This window comes from Hippocampus comes, unplaced genomic scaffold, assembly GCF_001891065.2.
Source record: "Hippocampus comes isolate QL1 unplaced genomic scaffold, H_comes_QL1_v1.1 scaffold38, whole genome shotgun sequence".
Lineage (NCBI taxonomy): Eukaryota > Metazoa > Chordata > Actinopteri > Syngnathiformes > Syngnathidae > Hippocampus > Hippocampus comes.
The window spans coordinates 30,440-54,824 of NW_017805716.1; the positions used below are offsets into that span (position 1 = coordinate 30,440).

At 48.3% G+C, this 24,385-nt stretch overlaps 1 protein-coding gene and 1 long non-coding RNA gene across 3 annotated transcripts in view; one reads left to right on the forward strand and one right to left on the reverse strand.

Moving 5' to 3' along the window:
• The window catches only part of snd1 (staphylococcal nuclease and tudor domain containing 1), an 83,868-nt gene that overhangs the window by 17,985 nt on the left and 41,498 nt on the right, over positions 1-24,385 (reverse strand). For both annotated transcript variants that reach the window (XM_019883197.1, XM_019883198.1), the window contains exon 17: positions 11,314-11,502. In XM_019883197.1, coding sequence (XP_019738756.1) covers positions 11,314-11,502 — 189 coding nt within the window. The remainder of the gene's footprint in view (positions 1-11,313; positions 11,503-24,385) is intronic.
• Positions 5,104-7,291, forward strand: LOC109523794 (uncharacterized). The gene is made up of 2 exons (XR_002169850.1): positions 5,104-5,840; positions 5,935-7,291. It is a non-coding gene; the product is annotated as an uncharacterized LOC109523794 (long non-coding RNA).

Sequence of the window (24,385 nt, forward strand, 5' to 3'; positions counted from 1 at the left end):
CCGCACGGATGCCAGCCGATGTGTGCACGTGTGTGTTTAGTGCACAAAGAAAGCGGGGTAGCGGTCGCTTGTTAAGGCCCAATGCAAATGAACACACACAAAAGGTGAAGAGGATGGAAGCATGAAAGCAAGCTAATCATTTTTTTTTGGGGGGGGGGATTGTGTTCACAGCCTTCTCTTGCTCTCTCTCTTTTTTTTTTTTTTTAAATATTACAGCAAGCGGGTGATTTTAACAAGAGCGTAATCACCGCCTGCAAGGCGCTGCCTTTTCTGTGGTATATGGGGGAAAAAAAATTGTTTTGAACGATATTAAAGTGCGTGTGTTGAGTGTCTTGCAGTCAAGTTGAAAATGTGCTTCGGATTGTTCTGAAGCGCATCAAACACTGCGAGACACACACACACACACACACACACACACACACACACACACACACACACACACACACACACACACACACACACACACACACACACACACACACACACCCCGAGGCTGATGACCTTCCGTGAGCAGCCAACCATCCAGTTTGTTCCACTTGAATGCAGGTATGTGACTGCTGCTCTGCAACTGCGGCCAGATGCTCCGGCCAGCCAGCAGCCCCAGACAAGACAACGGCCGAGAGACACACTCGCACGCACACACACAGAGAGAGTGACAAAAGCGCCAACAACGGAGGCCCGCTCGGCTTCCCCTTCGCAACTCCCGAATGACATAACAATTTCGATGTCGGGCAGAGCCATTTTGAATGGCCAAATTTTCCGTTTAATCATCTCTCTGCGACGCCGAGAACGCGCTCATCTCACACCTCCGACGCCAGACTAACGCTTCTTTTCCACAACGGGGATGCCATCAAAGCCAACAGATGAACCTTATTATTTATTTTTATTTGTGCAAAGTGTCAAGTTATTATGACAACCTCTAAAGTGAACAAGCACTTTCTTTTTTTTTTCTCACTAACTCAGGAAAAGGCCTCCAAAGCGATGAGTCATCCTTAAGTGCGAAAACTGGGGATGGGACCGTGATTGTCAATACCAACATTCGGCGACAGGAACATTTTTTGAAAAATTTTTAGTTCATTCTAAAGATGCGCTGCGCCCCCCGAGACGCAAGTCAACAACAAGTGGGCCCAAGTGCAAATTTTGCCGTTTGATGGTGAGCGAGGCCGCCTTGAAAGGCGAGCGAGCAAAGGTGTGGCGAAAAGACCGCCGCAGACGGGCGAGCGAGCGAGCGCCAGACGGAGGAGGGTGGAGGCTGCTTTTGAACGCTGATTAAAAAGGTGCGTGTGTCACTTCAATGGTCGTGTGTGGGCGGTCTGCTGAGACAAATCCAAAGTTTAAATAAAATAACCATAAAAATCTGTGGCCCACAGTGCACGTCGCGTAATTCGGCAGAAACAAGCAGAGTCTGGAGCGTCGCGTTCAACTTGTTGTGACTTTCTCCTCTCGTCCAAAATGACGACATACAGACGGCGTGAGGAATGGCACTCTTGCCAGTGTCGATTCATTAGGCGATCGCGCTTTGAGAACAATTGAAATCAATAAGAGCGTGTTATTCATAAGAGTGCCCTTTGTAAATCAATTTAGACCCTATTATATCCCTAATGAATCCTCGGTGGAGAGAATGGCTCATTAATTCACCGGAGGACACTTCTTTTCTTTCAGTCTCTTCCTTGTCCACTCGTTGCCTTTTTGGGATGATTGGGTTCTATAAAATTACAGCAAAAAGGCAGATAAAATGAATTTTGATTGGTATGTAAAATAGGAAGAGTCGCTCTCTCAAAGCGGCGTTGCTGTTCTGTAGAAATGACAGCGGGAAGCCTGGGGACCAAGTCGAACGGGGATTTTTTATATCAGAGCTGTAAAAAGAGATGGGAGTGTGTCAGGTCAGTTTTTTTGTGGGGCTCAGTTTGCAATTTGGAAGGGGGCGGCGGGACACACTTACTGTCAGTGTAACCTGACGGGAGTCCATGAGCGCACTGATTTGTGAATGAAAACCAGCCCTTATCTTGTCCTTCTAATTTACTTTGTAAGAAACCACCGGGCGTGAGGAAAAACAACCATTCGGGGAAATGACCATACCGTGTGTTTGCTACCAAATGGGGGCAAAAAGAGTTATTTCAAAAACCTTGGGCAGCTTCTAAGCCCGGCTTGTATTTGCGATAATAGGCATTGTAAAAAAAAAACAAAAACAAAACATCCACTTGAGCATACATGCGAGCAGCCTCGGGGCACAATAGGTGCAATAGTCCGATGTGACGCAAGTACTTATGAGCCTGCAAGGCCGAACGCGGTGATAAAATACATCCACCGCACAATGGTGCTACTTTATGTGCTGTAAAACAAAAAAATAAATAAATTAAATTAAATAAAAGCCGCGCTTTGCCGTTGCGTTATGCTAGCAGGATGCAAGAACACACAGCACACTGTGATTTTTGCAGGGCCGGACGACGTGACTTTCCAATACAGATGGCTGAGCACCGTGGAACAAGCTAGCCTGATGCCAACAGGCGGGCACCAATTTGGAACGCAAATTGGGCGGACTGGAACTGGAATGGCAAATGCCTACTTAATACAAGAGTCAAGATTAAGCCGTGATGGAAATTTACCAGAATAGGCTCCAAGACGTGGTCCGATGAGGTCTTAAATGAAAACAGCACGGGGCTCATGATCCGCAGGTTATTTTGCACAATTGTATGTTTGTTGGTGATAAGGATCGGGAGACCGTTTGTGCGCGGTCGTGTTTGCCGGAAATACACACTGCGCTGATTGCGCCGTGCAATTTGCTTTCACTTGTAACAATGGAAGGAGAAGGTCTCCCATAGCCTTGGGGCGGGTGAGGGTCAAAGCGAGGCAAACACCGCGACACAAACGGCCCACTAATCTCCCTGCTGGCGGGGATGAGAATATCGGAATTCACTTCCAGAAGGCCTCGGTAGGATACGCACCACCCGGCTGCGGTTACTTAACAGATAAATGATGCATTAAAGCAGCGCACGGTTTGACGGACGGACGGACGGACGGACGGCGAGTCGGGTGCAAGGGGGCTGGGGGAGAAGCGGCCACAGAAAAAGACAAGATGCTCCCTCTCGCTCTCATATCACAGCCAGCAGATGTTCTCGTTGTCAAACCCCGGCTCGCGCGGCGAATACAACCCCCCACCTCCGCCAGGCCGCATCCGAGAATCCGCCGCACAACAAATTGAAGGCTCCGAGACGACCCGCGGCGATCACAACTCGCTACACTTTCCAAATTGACACAAATTGATCCACTTTGGCGCGTTGTCGAGCTTTTGGGAGCGCGAGCGGCTATTCTTAGCGGCACCTGGCTGCCGGAATGTGCGGGTGCGCCAAAAGAGGGCATGGCGTTGCCATGGAAACAGGACATGTTGCCGCATATGTAATTGGGGCAACGGGCCCGCACAAACTTAACAGCGGCGACGCCGTCCGTCCTCAAGGGCGCCGCACAAACAGCAAGATTGGGATACAAAACGGGGCTTTTTAAGGCTTCGTTTGGGGAATTTTGGAAAAGTGTCTTTCTTCGGGTTATCGGTCATCCGCTACTAATATAGCGGCAACGTCGCTCAGGATGGGGTTTTTTTTAGACGTTTCCGTCCCGCGCTATCGGACAGCTCACACGAGTTTTATCGATTTCTGATGTCGCGCATTGAAATTTAATTTATATAGAGGATCGATCATTTTATTTTACATTTGGATGGCATGCTGCGCTTCAGTTTTCTTGCTTTGCTATTTCTGCACGCACGCAAAAAAACAAAAAACAAAAAGGGGAATTTGTTCTTGATTCCCCACTACCATTTGCTCAGCTTGATTCTTCGTTTCTTCCGGTGAGCCACCAGATGACGTCTTTTTTGTCTCACCATGTCTGCCCTTAACAAACAGATGCCAAGCGGAATGCGATTTGGTCCTGAAGCAAACATGCCCAGCCGGAGAAGTACGATCCACGAGCCTCGAGCTCTCTTTCGGATTTGAGTGATTAAGAAAAGAGGACTAGCTCAACACACCACGATGTGTAAGTATGCAATTTAAGGACCATAAATCAACTTTTTAATTAACAGGGCACTCTTGTTCCCAGGTTGCTGTGGTGTTGCCATGACAACCGCCTTTTCCAGGGTGCCGTTATCTGGCTCACACGCTCGCTCTTCGTTTTAATTTTTTTTCCCCTTTTCACAAGGAGGACTCTTGATCATTTTTCTTTCTGATCACACCTTTCGTGGAAAAAAACGGGAGGCAAAAACAAGGGAAGGGAGAAGATGAGGGTGGGATTAGCGGGACGGCCGGGATGCGGCACAGAGGCCTCGAGGTTAATACCGATATGGCGGCGGCGAGGAAAGTGGATTGGGACATGACGCCAGGGGTGGAATTGATACTGCACATCAGATGTTCCGAAACCAGAATTGCTTCCCTTTATCTGGAGCGATCTTGTCTGGGGGAGAATTGCAAAGTTTTGGCACGGCCACTCAGCCAACCAATTAACATTTTTTTTAAAAAGCCAGAATGCTGTTGGGGGGAGTTCACATAACTCGGATGCCAACTGAAAAGGGGAACAAAGACTTCATTGAGAGAAAATTGACATTTCTGAGCTTTTTTTTTTTCTTCCCCAACAGCTTTTTTTTAATGCCAGCGTGTTCGATTTGAGAAATGGTCACTATGAGTGGTGGTTTTAAATTTTAAAAAGTATCCCAAAACAGGGAAAAACAAGAACACGGAAGACTAGGAGAAAAAAAAAAAGCAGGATTTTTGAAATTGCAGAGATGATGAGGGTCAGTTTATGTAACGGTCGCTTCCCAAGGCACGAGTGAGGGCGAGAAGAAGAGACTCTGTAAAATGCACCAAAACACACACACACACACGCACACACACAACAAAGTGTTCTCTTTCTGGAGAGACTGTTTTTTAGCAGTCCATCCAGCCCAGGAGCCCGAACAAAGTAAAAGAAGAGTGACCTAAATATGAAAAGACATTGGAGCGAGGAAAAAAAAGTCCCTCCAACATAAATTTTCTCTGGGAACTGTTGCTTGAAGTTTCGCGACGACGTTGACACATTCGGCGGTCGGCTTTCAGGTTTCCTATCGATTTTTTTCCCCCCCTTATTGCTCTGTAAAGTTGACAAGTGCTCAAACAAGTACTCATGCATTTTACATGATGCATTTAACGGGGTCGCCGCATGATGATCCTTGTGGTTTTGGTTTCGTGGGCGCAAGCGTTAAAGCGGTTAAAAAAAAAAAAATCACGCTGATTAATACTCTGTGGGCGTCTTTTGATTTGGATGCAGGAAAACGACAGATTAGAGTTTAATTCACTTGAGCAACTAGACGGTTAAAAAAAAAAAACGTACGCCAAGAGAAGTCAGCTTCCGGAGTCGCGCTACTATTTCATCGTTTATGCTGGGTCGTCAAACTTGCTAAAACCCCAGCGACATGGTTGGAAACGTCTTTTTTTATTCGTGGCTTCTTGAAACTTTGCAGTGTTTCTAATGATTGGTTGCCAACTGATTTGACACCCCTCCCAAACGTTGCCAAGCGCAACCGGCTTTGGGGGACGACACTTTAAACAGCTCCACGAGGCAGCAGGCCAATTGATGGGGTTCAAGCTTGGCCGTTTATGAGCAAGGAAAAGCCCTCAATGGTGGGGAGACGGAGCAATTTCAAGAGGGCCCCTTAATGAATCGACGCACTTTGCATTCACCTCGCATAGGAGAGCATCTGAGGTGGATGGCGAGCATGATAAATAGGAGGGCGGGAGAGTGAAACGGGAAATTTGGGAGTCAGACTGGAGGCAAGATGGTGTGGAGTCACGGCGAAAACGATTACCGTGAGAGAGAAGGTAGAGAGAGAGAGAGAGAGAGAGAGAGAGAGAGAGAGAGAGAGAGAGAGAGAGAGAGAGAGAGAGAGAGAGAGAGAGAGAGAGAGAGAGAGAGAGAGAGAGAGAGAGAGAGAAAAAAAGGTGCATTGTGGGAGAATGGGGACGATCGACTGCGGGGAGGTAATAAAGACAAGTGATGAGGTGCGAGCGTGCCTCCGCTGCCCCGAAGAACCTACCTGGGAAGTGGACGATGAGCCACTTTGCATTCCAACAAGGTCCACGACTAATGAGCTCAATAAAAAGGTCGAGGTTTGAGGATGATCACCAGCCTTGGGAGCATTTTAAAAGCCGTGCCCTCCAGAAACTGAACATTCTATTGCGATGAGAAAGGCAAAGGAGAGTGCCCCCCCCCCCCCGCTTGCACACAGGGAAAACAGCTTTAACAATAAGTGCTAGCAGGCACACCAAAAAACAAACAAAAAAAACAAAAACGTCAACGTCTGTAAATGTCCAACTTGCCTGGAGAACAAACCTGCTGCTCAAATCGCTCTCTTTCTCCGCCGCGTTGAAACAAGAAACGATTAAAGACGACAACAAACAACAACGTGCGTTTCTCAGCCGGAACACATCATACTCTTTAGCGCCCGTTTTCACCTCAGTCATTCGTCTGCCTCCCCAGTGCTGGGGGTGATAAGGGCCTGAGGCATTTCCGCACTAATGAAGCATCGGCGGTCGCAAATCTGCCTCTGAGGACCTCTGCTAGGAAGCCGTCGCGAGAGGCCAAGGACGCAGCCGTGATGCATCTGATGCAAAGAAAGACGGATGAATTCACGAGGCTCCGAAGGAGCATATGGAGTGTTGGGGAAACAAGGCGCCTGCCGTGTGTCCCCGGGAACGCTTCTCTTTGTGGCTGGGTGCGCTCAGCAGATGACACGGTCCGAGTCGGCGTGCGAATTCTGCAACTTGTGCGCATGCATAATTGAGAAGCTGCTGCCTCACCCTCCGCGCGCCTCCCTGCAGGTTATATTCCCCCTTGATCACGGCGACCGCTCCCGGACGGCGCGTGGCAGGTGATTGACACGTGAGCACGCCACGGCGAGAGGCAGGCTAACAACGGAGAGCCAACAGACTTGCTGACGTGAGGGAGAAAAAGGATAAATATGTGGGGAAGAAGCGGCGGCGAGGGTACACACACATCACTGCGTCCCGCTGATCTGCTTCTCTGTCTTCCTGTCAACGCCCGAGGCGCCGGGGGTCCGGCGTGCCGTCTACACGGGAGTGCCCCCCCCCGCCCCCAAGAGAGCATCCGCACATGCTCCGAGTAGCTTTGAGTAAGCAGGAAAGAGACAGCTCGAGTGGTGTGTGTGCGCACTGAAATTCAGATTATGTAATCCATATGAAAAAGCCTCCATCAGCTTTTTGCTTTTTGTGTGGTCAGTGGCTCATTTTGTCAAGACACACACACACACACACACACACACACACACACACACACACACACACACACACACACACACACACACACACAAAAAAGACATTGTGGCGCAGTCAATAAGCACACTGCACATGCAAAGCCACAATGCCGACCGCACGCCGCCATTTTCAGAGCCGTCCGTCGCTGTGTCTTTTTCCCGCGAGGTCTAACGCGGGGTCACCCCGCTCATTGTGACCACCCCTGCGGGCAACGACGTCCCCTTGCCGCGATCACGCCGTCCTCGTGCTCGGCGACTGCAAAAAGCCCGAAACCGCCGCCTGCCTGAAACCTCCGTCGTGTGAGGTCAAACGTTCACGGAGCGACTGTGTTACCATTCCAAGCGTTAAGGACGGCTTGGGCGTGTTTGATAGCATAGTTCTTTGAAACTCCTCCAATCATAAACATACCTGCCAAATTTGATGTTGCGAGGTTAACCGGGCTCCGGGTGCTGAATTTTCAAAGATTTCCACAATCTCACTGCATGCCTCGGCCCTAATAATGTAATCTCCTCCTAAGAACATAGCTACAGCAACTCCGATGAAAATCCCCTTCATTTGTGCGTGACTAACTGGAGAATGCCAGAGCGTTATTATTCCTTTCACTGTAACAAAAAAAAAAAAAAAAAAAAAAAAAAAAGTCGAGCGGGACAGAGGAAAAGATTGCTACCCTGAAAGCATTTCTGTGGCTCCGGGGCGTAAAGAAGCAGCGTGCGTGGTATTAATAGAAAAGAGACTGTCATCCGCGGAAACCAAACAAGGCGACTTGTATGAGATTCTCCATGGACGGTTTATCTTCAGCATGGCACAAACACAAAGCAAATCATTGTCGAATGAGTCCAGGTAAAACACCAAGCGAAGCACAACACCCCCCCGCCCCCACCACCCCGCCTTGAGCGACGGATACTGTAATGAAGTGGGGCTAAACCAAAAACAAAAGGGATGCACAAGCCTATTAGGTCCAGTCAAAGGCCCAATTATCTGGATTCCGGCTAAACCAGGTGCGTGATGTGATGGCCGCTATCGCTTTTGGCAGTGTGACAATTTAGGAAGCGAGTTTTGCGTCCTCGATGTTGAGCAAGGCCGGCAAGACTCCGGACCGTCCTGAGGCCAGAAACTTGAGGTTGGAGTTCGATTTTGAAGCGTTAATGACGTCTTTCACGTCCCGGCAGTCAGTTGACAGGCGTGTCAGCAAACTCAATGTCAAAACGAGGCTGCTTCAAGTGCATTGACAGCGAGCACTGACTGATGGCTCAAGTATGGGGGGAGGCGGCGGCGCACGGGATCCGAGGTTTAGGATTCCTGAAGAGTTGAAAGAAGATACACTCTTGACCACAGTGCCAAAGGAGCCTCCTGTGGGATCCAAACAGCGAAAGGGGCGCAAAGGGCACGGCGCGAAGCATTAATCCAGTTAATAGGAATAGATTCAAAGATGATTAGTCGGAGGGGGAGAGAAATAAAAAAGCCGGCATAAGGATGAGAGAATATTGAAGAGATGAAAAGAACCAGCGTGGAGCTCAGAGAGGAGGACGAGGGGGTTTGGAAGGCATCGTGATGAAATGACGAGCGTCCCGTTAACGGGAAAAACATCTTCAACGCGGGCTTGTCATCTCCTCCCTTTTCTTTCTCCTCTTCGGCTCTCCGCGCTCTTCCAAGTCCTCTGTCGGCCCGATGGAGTGGGGTTAATCTCCTTCAAGTTTGCGTAATTACAGCAGGAAAAAGCCCTTGCTCAACAGAAAGCGCATTCAGGTTATTATTGAGTGGGAGACGGGGGGGGGGGCCTTTTGTTGATTCACCTACTCATAATTAGGACACTCCAATTACCAGCCTGTTTCCTTCCTCTGGCTGCTTTGCTTTTAATAGATTGCTTTGCTTTCAAGACAACAGACGCTGCAATATTGACGCAACAAAACCGTATCAAATAGCTTGACGACATGGGAGAGCGGAGGTTAAACTTGTCATTAAAAAAAAAAAAAAAAAAAAGCGTGTCGGCGAGATTAAAAAGAAGTTCACGTTACTAACCAATTTAACGTGTTGAAAATAGCTTCACCGCACCCTGGAACGGTCTCTCAAGTGGTACCGTGCAGCATTTTGTTGCCTCAAGATTGAAGTTTTTTTTTTTTTTTGGAGACAATGATGAGGCACTGCTGATGATCGCATACAATTCAGCCAACTGTTCTTACTGCTGTTCGCATTCACATGCAGATAACTGCATATTTAGTGTATAAACAGATACCGCATTACCGAGGCTTAATCAATTCCATTCTGAAGTCTTGACCACAAACAAAGGCGGCGGCACTCGACTTCAATCTTGCGTTGGTGGTGAAGCGCTCGCTGTGCTCTGGCTTTGTAGGGACGACTATCCCAAGTCAATTTTGAGCTGACGCTCGACAAATTCAAATATGCTGAGGCCTCCTCTTTGGAAGGCTTCATTTGAAGCACAATCACTTTGTCCCACTGGTCTCGTTGGAGTAAAATCTCATTGACTCAACCAAACTAAGCAGTTTTGGGTTCCGGATGCACCTGCAGCGAGTCTCACCCCGACCCCCTTGTGGGTGTCGTGCTAATTCCCCCGCTGGACAAGTTTTCACTAATGCATCTGCCTCCACGTTTCATTACGACAACCGAGTTTTCTCATAGGAAAGCCTGACACAGCACGTCCTCTGTTACCACCGCCGGAGGGACGCAACTGAAGAGCCAAAGCGATAAGCGGAAGGGAGACAGGAAGCCATGCGAGCTCGCTACACTCAAGACAAAGACCAGCCGTGACTTCAAACAAGGGGCGGGGGGGTGGAAAAAGCAAATATATCAGCTTCCCTCCCCCACCCCCACTCTTGGAGGTCTCCACGGGTTAATTAGAGCACACAGAGTCCCATCTCAGCTGCCTGCAAGTTGCAAACTATGCACTAACACAACACACAACCCACCGCCGCGCACAAAACAAACAAACTCAGGCCAGGCCCGGCCTGTGCGACATCAAACAAGATCACCGTCTGTCTGGCTCGCCGCTCTCAGGTTAGCTCAAGTCACAAAGCTGGCGGTGAAAGTCAATCCGGCTCAACTTGGACGAGGCAGAGGGCGCTCGGGTGTTGTCATCGGAGGTGTCGCCGGCGAGCCTTCCCGCGGCGGCGAGATTAAAGGTGGCAGCGGCTGTATCTGGCAGGACTGCGCTTACTTTTTTTTTTTTTCCCCATTTGGAGGCGACTGAGAGAAAGTTCAACTGGGAGAAAGCCAAATGCAAGTCCAGAGGAGACTGTGACCAGGTTCTTATTAATTAGGACAAACTTGCCATTGCTAAGATAAGAGCAATATCAACATTTTTGAAACAACCAAAATAGCATCGATACAAGAGGAAAACAAAGACCGCCGGCGTCCCTATTTGACTGCAAAACAAATTATTGTTGACGTTCCGTTGCCAAGTCTGACGTCAAACATGATGCTTGTTCTGGAGATATATTATCCAATTTTAGGGACAAAAAACAAGGATGAACGGTGTGTCTGAAGGTTGCATCCAAAATATTAGCGTGACACAAGGACATAAGGCAAAACAAAGACGCTGACAATGACACTAAGGAGCAACACTGCTTCTGTCGAAGCATGTCGCGACTCGGATGCGTCTTTCAGAAATCAGTCTCGGGCGTTAAACTGCACACTTTGGTCGCGGCTTCCAGTTACCGCACCGGAATCCCACCTGGCTCATTAAAAATCCTCGACACAGAGTTGGTGTTTAATGTCACTGGCGTGACGTGTTTTTCTTTGAGTCTTGCTTGGTGCTCAATTCGTGTCTATTGTCCAGCAGTGAGTGTGCACATATTACGTCTCATTGGACCCGACAAGGACGTACACCCCCGTGTTGAAAATGTTGCCATAAAAGTGAACTATCAACACAAAAGTGTACTTTTCAGCTCCTGTGCGTTTTTCCAAGCTCAACTAATTCATTACTACCAATCAACCCACACGCGTAAAATTAACGGCGCCTTCCTTTAATGACACTCGTGTTTGAAGTAAAACGGCACACCCTTACCTTCTCCTTCCTCTGCCGGCACCCCTCCTCGGCCGACACCAGCGTTTTGTAGTAGTTGCTTCGCTCGGCCGTGAAGTGGACCTTGGACAGGGCGTTCTCCACCAGCGCCACCGAGAGGTTGACGCCTTCGATGTGCAGCCAGCCGATGAAGTTGCCGGCTTTGTCCATGCTCTCCACTTCCACCTCCACCTAGAAGCCGACAGAGGGGGGAAGACATTGTTAGCGATCTGTAGCGAGGATTAGGTTTAACTGTCATGACAAGGAATGAGGTACAGATGCTATCTCGGAGGTGTTGGCAGTTGTTCTTCACCGGTGCTTGCCATTGAGTCAAGATGGATTTTTTTCCCGCTGTGCTTTGTCATCACCAAAATGAACCCTTTGTCCGAAACATCTGCTTCTTATTTGCGGGTCAAGCCGTAGCCGGTGGGGAGCATTGAATTATCGTGGCAGATGTTTATTTTATGCTACGTAATTCCTCTGCAATTAGCCACTTGCAACTCATGGCAAAATTTGTGCCTATTCAGACTAATTATCTATTAATTTGCTTTCGACCACTCATGGGAAAATGGATGCAAACAGCACTAAAAAAAAAAAAAAAAAAAAAAAAAAAAAATCTAACATTTCCTCAGTCAGCGAGAAAGCGAGAGGGCAGGTGCGGCGGTAAGATAGGAGGCCGAATCCTGCGATTAGAAGCGCCGGCGGTTAATGGCGTGGCCACGGGGGAAATCTGCCGACAATTACGTTTGTAAACTGCTCAGTCTCGTCCGACGGTCAAGTCGAAAAAGGATTTTATTAATCGCAGGCATAATCTTGAGGCATCAAACTTGACCATTGGCCATTTCATTCAGCATCTCCGATCCAGGTTGGACCAACTCAAACATCCAAGAATTGAAAGCGTACTCAAACCTTATCTATCTATGAATATTTCTGTACTCGCCCCCCGCGAGAGACTCTTTAGCACTCTGGGTGCTGTGGCAGTTACATAACTAGGCCATTAGGACAGAACTCGTCCACAGAGCGCCATTGAATGTCAAACGGGGGAAGCAGTCGAAGGCAAGAAAAGGTTACCGACAAACGGCTGAAGGATGGAGGGGGGGTGGAATACCCAGAGAAAATGACTGGTAGCCTTATTTTATTACCTTCAGCCATGTAGCCTCGCATAAGTGACATCAATCAGACATTTTACACAAAAAAAAAAAGGTTTCTTTTGAGTTCATCTTGCCTTTTAATAGCCGTAGAAATATAAAAGGGCGAGGAAGGCGCGAGGCGGCCTAGAAACTGCTTTGACTGGAGCCCAGATGGCTCCCAGTAGAGGCCCCGCCATCGAGCCAAGATGGCTCCCGTCGGAACGCAAATGGGCTTCGGTAATCTCATAAATGCTGGGATTGTGTCGACACGACGGATGAAAATGAGGAGATGGGGAGGAAAAAAAAAAAAAAAAAAAGACAGACAAACCCACATGTTATGATTTTGTCTTTTTAGCTGAAGGAGAAGCCGGGATGGAGGAAGAAACTAGATCAGTCAGTGGTTTCTTACATTTTGACTCCGTTTCCAAAGGTATGTTTAATCTTGAGGAGAGGGGGAGAAAAAAAAAAAAAAAAAGAAAACACACAAAGTTAGAAGCGTGTGTGTGTGTGTGTGTGTGTGTGTGTGTGTGTGTGTGTGTGTGTGTGTGTGCGCACACAATCTCGTAGTCATTCCCAGGCACAACAGGGGCCCCCCAAGGTCATTGTTTAAAACCGCGTCTGATTTAATTCACTTAACTCTTTGGAAGTGAATGAAAATAAAAGAAGTGAATGAATAAATAAATAAAAAAAAAGGCAGCGGGTGACACCTCGTCACAGCCCAAAGTTGCACTAAAACAAATTGAAAGCATGCAGTGAGATTGCATTTCAGAAATTGGTATTGTTGCTCACCAACAAATAAAAGTGCAGCTGCGCCTTCAGATATGACTGACTCGAATGACACATTTTTTCAACAATCAAGTGTGTATATTTTCTAGTACAATATCATAAAGTGCTATTTTTCTGATAAAAAAAAAACAAAAACACGACAAATTTCCGTTCTATTTCCAGGGAGCCCAGAACCAATTAACGACAGTTACATTCATTTCAGTGGAGAAAGAAGATTTGAGATGCAAGTGTTTTGAGTTGTGAGCGAATTAAATTTTTATCTCAAGACACCACGACTCCACACATATTACGGACTTAGGATACCCGTCATCGTCTTCCAAAACAAATCAATCGGTGTGGAAAAAATATTTTTTTTCCTGATAAACAGACATACAGCACCGTCTTCTGTTAAATGAGACATTCATCGTCCCGCAGCAACGCGCAGCCTTGATCAGATTTCAACCCAAATCAATATTTTGCAAAGGTGTCGCTTGCTGGGAGGAGATAATTAATCAATGCTCAACTGCAAACAAAATCAAACTGTCCGTGACGACGAATGCGCGTGCGGGGATCAAAATCAATTCAAGGCAATGACCGCAAAATAAAACACGAAATGTGCGCATTCTTTCAGGAAGGAAGGATTTCTTTCGTCTCTGCAATTTAGCTAACCATGAGCCTCGAGCTCATTTGAGCAAATTTCCTAATTGGCGTTTGTTTCAGCATGAGCCAAAATGGATGCTTGCAATCAAAATGGCTGACAACGTTCAATTTTGGGCACGGGTCCGTGAGATATTTTTTTGCATCTTGTTCCAAAATTGCATTGATCGTTGGAACTGATACATAAAAATATATCATAACTTTTTTTTTTTTTTTTTTTTGTGCTGCTTGCTCGTTTATTACGCCTCAAACTCAGACCTGAAAAGGTGAGTCGGTACAACCAGAGGTCTGCAAATACATATTACCGGTGAGCTACACGTGAATGAATCAAACGAGCTGGCATTGACCGCTTAATCAATGGCATTGACCGAAAGTGGATGTCGAGTCATGTTAATGGTGCTTGCAATAAAAGACAAAAAAAAAACAACATCAATGGTAAAACGGGGGCTGTTCAGAGACATATTGCGCAAAGGCATCAACGGAAACAAGTGCCTTGTAAATCAAGAAGGGTGAGTATGGATAAGTGGACGTACGAGCACCTTTTGAAATTGTGTCTTTCATGTTGCCGCCTGTGATTTTCGAAATACGTTCAAGTGGCAAATGTCAGCGTTGACTCTCCACGAAGACAAAAGACGATCGAGTGTTTCTTTCACCGCTTTAAGTGATCAAAGACATGAGGTACACCAACATGCGCATTGTGCAGTTGGATAGAGGCCCCCCCAACCCCCACCCCTCGTCCTAGGTGATCAATCGAATCGTGTTGGGGTGCCATGCATCACTGTCAGAGGTCCACAACGCCGTCTCCTCGGCGGCGGGGACCAAAGTCAAACGGGCCGGGCCACATTGACGTTCAGGCAAACAAGCGCGATGCCATGCCCGCCATTAGACCCGTCTGCAGCCCATTAATGAGTTTCCCCCCCTTTCGTCAATGTTTAATGGATGCGTCGCACTCTGACAAGTCTGGCGAATGAGGGAAAGTTGGAGAGGGGTGGCTCGGATAAGTCGGGTGGATTTAAATGGATTTGATGTTCTTGCCCATTCAAAACCTGAGCCATCACTCCGTTCTTTATGCCTCGCAATCTGGAGAGGTTACCGAACTCGGACTTGAGCCAGAAATGGAAAAAGACCCTATCCTGATTCTGCCTGTCAATCAATATACATATATATTTTTTGGGAGGGGGCAGTTCATTACCCGAATCCCGATTTGCGATGGCTGAAAGTGGCCGTTTCTCCACCGCGATGAATACATCTTAACGGTAACAAAAAGTTAGCCTACAATGGAAACAACCCCCCAAAAATTTTATAAAATAAATTCCCATAAGGTTAAAAAAAGGGGGGGGGATCATTTGTCAGCAAACAAATCATGCTAACTGTTTTCGAAAATGACTTTATGGATCCTTTGCTGGATGAAATGAAATGAATGAGCTGAAGCGACTGCTCAGGGCCTGAACAGCCTGGATATTAAAATCAATAACAGCAATAACGACAATTCCGCTTTATTTCCCATCTCTTTTTTTTCCCCCCAGAAGGGTGGCAACATAGCGTGGCGGTCGATGAATATTGAGCACCATTTGTAAGACTAATATCAAATAACTCCCCTCTAACTGGGTGAGTTCGGGTTGAGGGAACACAAATGGAAACCGGACTGCGGGTGCTTTAAGACTACTCGACTGAGACTGAAGCAATATTGTGAACATGGTTTGGGACTTTTGAGGGGGGGGATTTGTCTTGTATTCCCTTGATGTTCATCAGGGGTGGAGGCCCGAAGCTTCCAAGAACTTTGGAGGTAACACCAAGCCCTTTTTTTTTTTTTTTTTTTTGTGGGGGTCAGAGTTGACATTGAAGACCAAATGTGTTTACCTTTCCCCGCTTTGTCAAACTTCCGGGGGGGGTTAAAGTATTCATATCAACGACAAGAGCTCCGGTTTTTGCGCTCACGCTCCACTTGCCGCCGCTCTGCGAATCAAATTAAGATTTCATAATGGAATTTTAAATATTCATGCCTCGGTTGCCACCGTGACAAAAAGTGCGCCCGAGATAGTCCGATCCGACGTGGCGGCGGAGGGGGGGCGTATTAAACAGAGTTCAATGGGACGACAAGCGACCGGTCTGGAAAAATGTCCATAAATTTGCTGGTTATTCAGTGACCACAGTGAAGAGAAAATGGGGGTGGGCGGGGGCGGGACAGTCACGGCAAAGCCGTAATCATTCGTCTCCGCCTTTTTTCTTTCTCCCCCTTTCACCAGTTGATGCGGCAAATGGCAACGCCAGTCCGTGTCACTCAAAGAGCCATTTCTGTCCTCCCGGACTGTCTGAGCTGACAGATTGAGAGAATGAGGCAGACGGTCGTGCGAGAGCGCAGAGACCGAGAGGCATTTTTCAACGTGCCTTTTTGTCAATTTATGTGCGCTTGTCAAAAGCGGAGAGAGATTCGCTTGGGCTGCACCGTTCCAAGTTGCGAGGAGAGGGGGAGAGAAAGTGTCCGATGCGAGGTGACGCTCCACGCAGCACAAATCGAGGTGGCGGGATTCGCCGAGGAGCCGAATCATACTCCGCGACATCGCGATATGCTTTTAAGACCGTATCGTGATACCGCTCTGTTTGAAAAGTGCTGAAACAAAAGACAAGCGCATTCGTGAGCTGCAACTTCAAAGACCGATACGGTTACAACGGCGAGTGGGTGATTGTGCAACATGAACCACGACGCCATGAAATAAACGAGTCGCCTTAAATCAACAACAGGTGGCCGGGCCAAGATGAAAATGATCCGACTGCAGTCGTCTGTGTGTGTGTGTGTGTGTGTGTGTGTGTGTGTGTGTGTGTGTGTGTGTGCGTGCGTGCGTCTAGGGGCAGATGTTATTGTGTCATTCCTACTTAGCAGCCAGCGAGTAAATAGAGTTAGTCTGTTGCTAGACGACAAATTACAATTGGGTGGCAAATATGATTTCACCACCAGTCGCCTTTTCTCTCACCCCCCCCCCCCCAAGACTTTATACGATTAGGTGCGGCATCAGATTGTAAAGAGCCCAAATTAAATTGGGCGCGGGCCGAAAACGTGTTGCGTTGGTCTTTTCCAATGAATTTCACCCATCAAAACGGGGAGCGCTGTCAAAGCCGAGTGTCGTCGCGGGCGGTCAGAACGGCTTCGACATCGGCGCTTTTATTAGCAGTCTGTTACTGGAGGAAGGGGGGGGGGGGATAGTTCGTGAACTTCAAAACCATGACAAACCATCGTAAAAAGATCAATTGGGTTCACGTCTGTTGGTAGAAAATCGGTTTTGTCCTTGTTTGCCCTCATCTTTGGCGCCCGGCATGCCCGCCGTAATCCAGACGTCGCTAATCACTGCTAACTTGGGGGGGGGACTCGAAGGATTAATGCTGAGCAGAAGGCGACGGGGGCAAAAGACAAAAGAAGGCGAACCAAAAAGGCAGCAAACGAGAGCCAATAGCTCGGTTGTAACGCACATGACATCGGATTGGAGTCTTGACACCACATTTAAATGAATTTAAGTGGACACGACGATATCATCTGGCATTGGGCTACGCCACGGGGGAGACGGTGATTTTAACAAGCCTATTTGGTTTTTTTTTTTCATTTTAATTTTGTCATTCTGGGCACCGAATCAAAATACGGGAGGATAATAGCCAGATAAACAAAGCATCCAAGATTGCAGAGCACCTGCACTCAAAAAGGTAGACATAATTAAATGATCTGTATCCGAGTGTATCACTGATTACGCTCGATTCATTTGGCAGACGCGCTTCTCGCGCCGTCCTCCAATAAGATAAGGCTATTGTGTGGAACAACAGGATGGCGAGAACGCCCTTGAAAACAGGCGGCGGATTCAATTACCCCCCAAAGTGGCCACGGGCAAAAGCAGATACCCCCCAGTGACGTGTTACGCCGCACGCCACCTTTTTTTTTTCCCCTCGCCCGCTAGATGCTCAACTGCGGCTTCGTCCAAATAAAAATCGGGCGACTGTTTGAGCAGCATCGGTCGTTTTGTTTTTGACAAAAAAAACGGAACGACGGGCAGGGAACAAAAGTGCATCGCCGTGCGCACAAACGGTGACTGCCAAGTCATCCGGAGACAAAAAGACATGAAAACGCACATCTGCGCAGTTTCACTCGTTGGGAAGAAAAATTACTTTTTCCAATCGCAACCAAAACTGACCCCCCGCCAAAAAAAATAAATAAATAAATAAAAAAAGCAATAACGTCGACATAACTCGACAGACAGATCATCATGTGTGGCTGTTTACCTTTTGGATATTAAAAAGTTGCAGAGGCTCTAAAGCTAGCAGACGTGACAAGTGGATTGCCGGCCACCTCAAATAACCGCAGTGTTCCCGCTAAATACCACGCCGCCGAGCCTTGTTGCTCGAGTCCATTAACTCGGAGAAAAGTGGGTATATCAGTGGAGAGGGAGAAAAAAAAAAAAAGCTCCAGGTAAGGCACGAGACACTTTTACGCTCGATGGCTCCTTTTAATGTGTTGTCAAAGTTGGAATAGATTTCAAGCAGGCTGAATGCAGACTTTTCCCTGACATCAATTTGACCAAAAAGAAAAAGCAATTGTCCCGACATGATTCCTGGTGCATGAGTCGTCATTTTGACAGGAATCAAACCAGTGGTGGTGGGGGGGTCAACTTGCGTGCCATTAAGATCAGCATTTTTAAGGAAAAGCGAAATCCTTTGAAAACCTTTGTCAAAGTGCACTAAGTGGAAAAAAAAAAAAGGTAATATTATAGAGAAGTGGAAAAATCACAAACTGCCTGGAACCGTCGCCCTGATTCTGGCTTTTGTGCAACACTAACCGCCCTCCCCTCCACTCGATCCGTGTGTATTCATCCACACCAACATGCTGCCCCGCTGCACGGGAGAAGTCAATTGACATTAGACGCCGGCGCTCTCCTTAGCGACGGCGTGGGAGGAGGCCCGCCTCGGATGGAACGCGGCGGCAGTATTATTGACTTTAATTTAGAAAATGCTGCCTTGCTGCTTTTTCTCCCCCCCCCTCCCCCCTTCCGCCCCCACAGCCCGGCCCGAGCGTCGGGACCCCTGCCACCAGCCTACCTCCGGAGGGGATACCCCCCTGATTGCACTGCTCCAGAAAACACACTCAAGCACGTTGGCCTCTGAGTTAAAGGCTTGTAAAAGGTTTTTAAAGGTGTATGAAGCGCTCGCACTACTATTCATTCGCCGTTTCTTGCTGTCAAGCTCGGTTGACGAGACAGCCCCCGCCCATAACAGGGACCGGAATAAAAGCATTTAAGGAGTTACGGCCTGTTCTGTCCTTGTAGGAAGACGCAGGTGATTTAGGGTGCGCCCGTCAGTCAAAGTGGACACGCCCCTAACTGCCTCCCCCCGTGAGTCAACTTGAAAAAAAGAAAACGCCAACAGATCACCTTCACAAGAACGGGAAAGGCAGACGGACAAAGAAAGATGAAAGATTCAACCCTCGGTTGTGCCCACATGAAGCCTAAAAATGGCCGAGCGGAGTCCTTTACTCTGCGACGACAACGCGGGGGCCGACTGCGAGGAAATAAACGCAACGCGGGCCTACTTTTATGCACACGGACAGTAAATCCTCACACCTGATGACGAGTCACGCGGCCCGACTTAAAGTGAAGGTGACCAGTGTGTACCTTACCTTTTATTATACTTCCAATTGAATGAGCAGATTGTAAGAATGCCTTTGGTCAGTTTGTGCCCAGCTGCCCCCGACTTTAACCCCATCAATCAAACACCTTCGGTCGGACTAATCCCACGCGACACAAAATGCGACCGAGATTTTAGGATTAGCGGTTTGGGTCGCAACGCCCGCCGCTAAGGTGATGACTTTTGATAAGCGTCGAAAAAGGATGTTTGGAGGTCAGCGGGATCACTGTAAGGTTTCGATTGAAATGTCACGCGACGGAGTTAGCGGAGATATTTGAAGAAGAATATCTTGGCAGGATCGCAGTTTCCTTTTAAGAGCTTTAAACGTCTGATCTGATTACCTGCAGATATTCCGTTGTAAGACTACTTACAGTGCCAGGACTCATCTATCAAGGCTGTGCGCGCCGAATCACTGTTTGTGCCTCAAACGACATTCAACGAAACTCGTCGGCCCACATGACGACCTCAAGGAAAAAGGCCTTTTTTTTGTGTGTGTGTGTATCCTTTGTTGCCCGAAATCAAAAGTAGCAACTCTGTCAGGATGCAGAAGAAGAGGAGAGTAAGCAGGCGGGAGGGTAGGGGGGGATCTCTGCAAAGATGGCAGCTTATCTGCCAACTCCAACGATTTAGAACCTCCCGCTGCCATGACTTACTGTGTTTTACCTGCATATTGCCCGGCAACAGAGACATCCATTTTCTACGGCCTGTCAGTGGGCAAAAGCAACATCGTGATAAACGCACACAATGAATTCGAATGCGGCCACGACAAGAGCAAGAAAAAATATATTTTTGGAGGGGTGGGTTGGGGGTGGTGGGGGGGGGGATATGAGCTCAAAAACAGAGCACTTGTGTCGTCTTACCCACGCCGACTAGGTTTTAAGGACTGCTCCCAAAGCAGCGCCTTTTCTTCCGCTTTCAGCTAACACAGCGCTACGGCTAATCCCGACTCTGGCAGCTGCTAGGAACACAGCTCGACATAATGAAGCCCATTAGTCTGGAGACAATGGCAGCTCGCTAAAGCTCAAACATTGAATAACGCAGGGGGGGGAGGGAGGGGGGATGAGAGCGAAAGGAAACACTCATCCTTTTTGCCTTGAACCGCCGTGACCTGATCTTGCCCTCATTTGAGAAACTGCAAATATGTGTTAATTTAGGACTGAAAATAGATGGCCAAAAAAAAAAAAAAAAAAAAGGGGACAGGGGACAGGGGCAGAAAGCAACCTGACAGGATGGAGTTCAAGGTCTGTCTCACGCGCAGATTATCCAACCTGGCCAGGCCGACGCTGCTAATGTGTATTTATTGCCCAATATTAATCTCCGGAAAAGCTGCTTCATTATTAAACTTGCGTGGTGCTTATGAAATGATATCGCAAACAGCAAAGCTGTTAGAACTGTAACTACTGTGTGTGTGTGTGTGTCTGTAATCTCTCGCAGTATTAATTCCTAGAAATGAAGATGAAAATGTGGATGGACTGTAATCAGGATTTTTTTTTTTTGCCTGAAGGTCAGAATCATTGAATTGCACGTGTGTGTTTCAGTGCAGTGGCCTGGGAAAAAAAAAAAGTGTCTTAAAATAATATTGCATCACTGCGGCCAGCGCAATCAAGCATTGGAACATTAGAGGCCACTTAAAAGGCCACTCGAGTCGGTGCAAAAATGTCATAATGGTCCCCAGATTGAGGGCATGGGGGCTGAAAATAGTGCGCCCAAGAATAAAAATCCTTGTAGGCGGCAAGTTCAAGGCAGGATGATTACGCTGTTTATATGCACGACGACACGGTTCCTTGGATTTGCAAATCTAAGAACGGTGCTGGAAATGTTAGCATATTCCCAAATAACGCTAATTGCGATGGATATGATGGAAGAAAAGCACGCGAGATTGTGGTGGTCTAATAACCGCGCATCAGCACTTTAAAGAACGGAGGAAGACAAAAACTGTTGAGCGCACGAAAAAGGACAAATGAAATCTACTACAGACATTTACCTGAACACAAGATGAAAATCTCTTCTGTTCATTTGAATTTCTGATTCAACACCAGAGACATAAATGACCTTTTCAGTCAGAGCATATAGATGCGAGATCCCATTGCAACAATACTGTTGTGCAAATGATGGCTTGTCCCACCCTTACGACGCCGCAGCAGTTTCACAACTGGCGGTCGTTCACATGGAATCACGCGGTGAACCATGCGCAACTCGCCTACGGATTTGCACCGTGACTCCTTGATCCCGGCAATGACGTGAGTGACCATTTGTCGGACCGTTCCGACACACGTTGCACTCATCGGATCGGCACTGCGGCCCGTTTAATCCAAACGGAACTGGTGACAAGCGCACATATGCAATAACGGACACAGGGGGGGCCGCTGACCTACATGTGAATGGCCAAAGCCCAGATCTGCCAGCACTCGCCCCGGGGGCTGCTGGGTTGCGTTGGGCACAGTTTGTACACTCCCGTCGAAAGACCGCGGGTCGACAAAGCCGCGCCAAAGTAGGTCGCGCCATACCCCCAAACCACATGCGGTAGCCTCCGGTTCTAGGGAGGCTCCAGAGAGCCTGAGGGCAGGCGGAGGGCATCGGGGCTGGCATGATGGTGTGAAGGTCCCGCATATCTGACACCTCGTCGGTTCATCACCAGTCGGTGGGTCCTGGAGGTACGGCCTGACAACACTCGTCTCGTCAAGGCGAGCGTGTGTTTTACGGTGAACATATGGGGCCCCGCTGCGTGACCTCGCTTCCTGGCTGCCGTCCACCCGTGCAAACTGTACACCGGTGCAATAGAAAGCCCCGGAACGCAGCTCCAAATCTAACAGCTTAGCCGAGTACGAAAAATTTGGCCTGGATCACATCCTGCTGGTACGCCAGGAGAACGCCATTTACTCGGGAAAAGTGATTTTTCTTGGTTCGCCACGTCAACTCTGGGTGCACACTCTCACCTCTAAAGGTTGACCGCATTAAGGTTTGACAGGGATAAAAAAAATAAAAAAAAACGTTTTACAACGCAATAGACCACAGAGCAAGGAGATACAAGGAGACAGGGGAAGTGGACGGGACGAAAAGCCACTGTGAGATGACGTTCCGGGTCACTGAAGCTTTGGATGGACTCATTCCAGGTCACCTGCTCACCAAACGGTGGCACACCGCGTCTACACAGCAGCTTTTCACCAGCCGTCGCACGCATCGTGCCATTGCAGATTGGACAATCAATGAGGAAAGAAGCCTCACGCTGGCTGTCCTGCGAGGGAATCCCTGTTTTAGAGGGGAGGGCTTAATCCGAACGGAGGAAAACTCCTCTCCGGTATACTCATGCGGCTGCCGTGTGCTCCATTGAAGCCCATTGGTATTCAATTGCGGTGAAGTAACGGAGAAAGTCTGTGGGTGTATAATGCAGAAGCTCGGCAGTGTGCTCATTGCGCCGGTGGGAATAGTGCTCCGCGCTGCAGGCGCTATGACCTTTTCTGCCTGCCGTGCTTGCGCTCCCTTCTCTTTCCTTTCTAGCGCTATCACACGCTTATCCGCTAGCTCACGCGCACGCACCTAGCAGCGCTGTCACAGCGAGCTTTAGCCACCATCAATTACCCCACGAAGCTTCCCGGTTTAATGGACATGGGGCTTGTACAAATCATCGGCGACATCGAGTTGATGGGACAGTAGGGCGCATTTGTTTTAGGCTTCAAGCGCCGCGAGGGGCGGAAGGTAAAGCGTGTCTCGTTTCTCGCCGATTGCCATCCTGAGAGTGACCTTTTACGGGATTGCAAGGTTCTGCTCTTGGTGAGGGTTGAAGCCCCATTCGTTCTGGAGGCTCCAAGTGCACAGACAGACGTGCGATGACAGAAACGCGCCGAGCGACAGAAAATGACGGGCCTGTGGGCATTGCGAGTGCCCAAAAAAAAGTCTCACTTAATGAGAACATTTTACGGCCTCCATTATGAGGTATGACAAATTAAATGATGCAATGATATCCGCTCAACAAACATGCTGGTTATTTAAAGTATTGTTTTTTTGAAAATGGCTTGCTGCTGGACTCACGAGGCACACAGTGAAGGTTTAAGGGGGATTCTGACAGCAAAGAAAGGTGAATGTGAAGTGAGCTCGGGTGGTGAGCGGAGGGGCTGATGGGGGGGGGTTGTGTATCGTAGTTAACCGCATCCGGCACAAGCTCCGGGAGCAGAATGCGTCAGCACTCCATTCATGCTCCTTTAGTTTTCCACTAGAGAAAAAAAAAATGGTGAAGGGTGAGACAGCATTCTCAACTGGCTACCACAAGACCCCCACCCCCACCCCACCCTCCTTTACATGCCCTTAGGCCAGGCGACGAGAGCACATTTAAAATAAATAAGAGTGCAGCGGGACAACAGGATTTTCAAGAGGTGCATCTCTAAAAAAGGTCTGAGTGCTTTGAACTCACCCAACTACCTCAGGACACTGCAGAGCAAGACAGAGCGAGAGAGAGACAGAGAGAGCGAGAGAGTGAGAGAGAGTGAGCGAGAGAGAGAGAGAGAGAGAGAGAGAGAGAGAGAGAGAGAGAGAGAGAGAGAGAGAGAGAGAGAGAGAGAGCAGCGCTGAGCAAGATCCAAGCTCGCTCATTCTCTCCCTTTAGCTGCTACAACGGATCCTTTCCACATCGACGCTACTATTAACGTCACGCCTGTAAGCCCTGCTCGCACCCTGCGCTCGCCTTGCTGCTCTCTCCCCCCGTCGGACGCCACGTCGGAGAGGAGGCTCTGATCGGCGCCACAAGAGGAGGGGCGGGGGGGTTTCAGAAGAAAAAAAGAACAAGAAAAAAGACGACTGGAAAGCAAAAGGATAAAAGAACAGAAGGAGAAACTGCGCACCACCTCTCCGTCTGCCGAACTCAAGCC